The 2,874-nt window shown below is 41.3% G+C and overlaps 1 protein-coding gene across 1 annotated transcript; it reads right to left on the bottom strand.

Annotated features, from left to right (window-relative positions):
• Positions 1–1,804: 1,804 nt before the first annotated feature.
• On the bottom strand, positions 1,805–2,347 carry LOC130725207 (uncharacterized). Its single transcript, XM_057576455.1, has one exon. It carries the CDS (start codon positions 2,345–2,347, stop codon positions 1,805–1,807), a length of 543 nt encoding a protein of 180 aa, XP_057432438.1.
• Positions 2,348–2,874: the final 527 nt, after the last annotated feature.

Raw genomic sequence — 2,874 nt, 5'->3', positions numbered from 1 at the left:
CTAAAACAACACAAAAACCAGAGAGGATAAAAATAGAGAATTAGAGAAACAATTCTCCCCCTTAGTCAGAGCTCCCCCTCAAATGATGCATCCACACTAACAACTATCATACTCCAAAAGGCATAGTGGGAACAAAACACTTAGCACCAAAAACACATAAACAGAAGTCCTTAGCATATGATGACTTCACAGTTGATCAGCTTGAACTTCAAAATCCAGAAAACACTATCAGAATATACTTGCACATAAAACTAAGCTTGCCACATAAAACCAGAAGATGCAGCTTGAAACAATCATAGTCATTGTCTTGAACTTGTCTTCAAATTAAACCAGACCAAAGCTAACACTAGAAAAACACGCATAGTCTTCACAGAAGCAACTTCACAGTAGTAACATAGGTCTTTCCAGCAGGAGCACAAAATATTACAGACCATAGCAGACAGAATCTTCAAACTTCAAACTACTCCTCCTTTTTAGGACAAATTTGCAAAGGGTGCACAAAGACATCCAAAAACAAAAGAAAATAGCAAAAGAACATGGCAAACTAGTCTTCAGAACTGGACTCCTTTCCAGACTCTTCTGCACTCTCTTCAGATCCTTCCTCCTCTTCATGACTCTTGTCCTAAGCAGCTGTAGCAGCAGCACTTTGCTCACCACCTTGACGTTCTCCTTCTTGTAGCTTGAGTAGCAAAGCATCAACCTTAAGTTTCCTGGCAGTGCTCACCCTGATTGTCTCCTGCAAAGCCTTGGAGACTTCCTGTAATTCAGCAATTATGGCCTAAGTGCCAGATTCAGTCATAGGAGGGGCAGATGTCCTACGGGTTGGCATTACAATATCTAGGACATGTGGCTCCATAAACAAACGTTGATCCAAGGTGATTGGAACTCCACGAGACATAGCCACTTCATCAGCCTTGAGAATCTGAGGATGTTGCTTGAGAATGATCTCAGTGAGAAGTGAAGGAAATGAAACAGGCAGCTTCACAGCACAAGTATCAGCATGCTTCAATGTCTGCTCAAACACAAAAGTTCCAAAATCAAAAGCAATAGACTTGCCAATCCTATAGATCAATTTGGCAAGAGATGCAGAAACACCAGAGGTATGTTGTGTAGGAACCCAATTCACAACACCAATCCTGTTAAGGATTGCATACTTCACAGTAAGATTCCAAGTGGACAACAACTTCTTGTTGGGCCACTTCTTCACATAACCAGCAATAAGTTCCTTGGCAATATCATCCATGGAGACTTCCTCATCAGCAAATTCAATAGCACTTCTTCCAAGTGCTTGATTTATCACAGCAGGTGAGAACACAACACATTCAGCCCTCACAAAAACCTTCCTGAATTCATCACTCTCAGGAAGTCCAACATCCACAGAGAGATTCACCAAGAACTCTCCCACAAGCTTCTCATAGCACCTTCCAACATTCTGAATTGTCTTCATCAGACCAGCCTTCTCAATAAGAGCAATAACATCCTTACATTCAAGAACATCAGAACCAACTTCCCTTTCCTTGGCCATTCTCTTCTTGCAAACAAACTTCCACTTCTGAACATTCTCTTCTAAATGAAAAGACACTCTATCAATGGGAACAACAGGAACATTTTGAGGAATACGCTTACCAGAAAACTTCTTTTTCTCAGAGGGTCGAATGTCCTGGACATCGGCTTCAATATATGACTCAGATTCTTCAACATCAACTGGAATCTTTCTTTTCTTCTTCTCACTTGTAGTCTTGACAGCCTTTTGCTTTCCCTTATCCTTCACACTCGCTTGTCTAGATTTGTAGGTTACAGGAGATTACTTGGATCTCTTTGGTGGAGTAGGAGTGACTTCTGGAGTAGAGACCCTTCTTTTTCTTTTCATTCTGGCAGCAACGCTATCAGGAATGGACTTAACCAGGGGCTCATCATCAGAATCATCATCAGAGATGTCCTGAACAGGGGCTGGAGCATGGGTTGGCTCTGCAGAATTGGTATCCTCAGAATTGCCATTCTTTGGATCAACATCCTTTGAAGAGGATGATACAGAGATAGCAGGCTGAGTAGCATCGCCTGAATCTTCATGAGAAGTGGAATCCTTTTCAGGATTTTCTTTGGCAGAAATTTCCTTAGACTCAGATGTCTCAACATCAGGCACAACATCCGGAGGCGATTTCACAGGAGAGTCTTCAGCCTCGATTTCCTCTTCATTAGTAACATCCTCACAGAGAGGAACATTGGTGGGTTCTTTGTTTTGAACCTTGGACATGTAGATCTTTCTTGCTGGGTATCTTGTCTTTGTCTTCCTCGGAGCTTTCTTTGACACAGTAGAAGGTTGGGAAGAGCCACTCTTCAAACCCATGCATTTAACTCCTTTAGCAGTTCTTTCAATCTTTGCCTTGACAGAGTCATTCTTTCCTGAACTTTGAGACATGATGACATGAAAGCAAACGCAAACAGAACACAGAACAATGAAAAAGAATTGCAAACGAGAGAGAATGAGTCTTGAAGAAAATAGATGAACAAGCGGTTGAGAGAACACAATTTGCCCGTTGGAGGTAGTTATAGGGCAAGAGAGCCATGAAGTAACTTTCTCTCTGCTGGTGTCACAACGGCAGTTAATGATGACCAAAAATAAACTAGCCGTTAACACACTAGGGCACGCTAATTGCTATGCATCAAAAAGACAAATCCCTAGATTTCCTCTTAATTTTTCAAAGGTAATTGCATCAAGAGGTTTTGTGAAAATATCAGCTAACTGCTTGTCAGTTGTAACATGCTCCAAATTGACAATTTTATCCTCCACCAAATCTCTAATAAAATGATGTCTAATGTCAATATGCTTGGTCCTGCTATGCTGTATGGGGTTCTTGGAAATATTGATTGCAC

The sequence above is a fragment of the Lotus japonicus genome, chromosome 6 (assembly GCF_012489685.1).
Source record: "Lotus japonicus ecotype B-129 chromosome 6, LjGifu_v1.2".
Lineage (NCBI taxonomy): Eukaryota > Viridiplantae > Streptophyta > Magnoliopsida > Fabales > Fabaceae > Lotus > Lotus japonicus.
The sequence above is the reverse complement of the archived record's forward strand: the minus strand, read 5'-3'. Positions and strand labels throughout refer to the sequence as shown.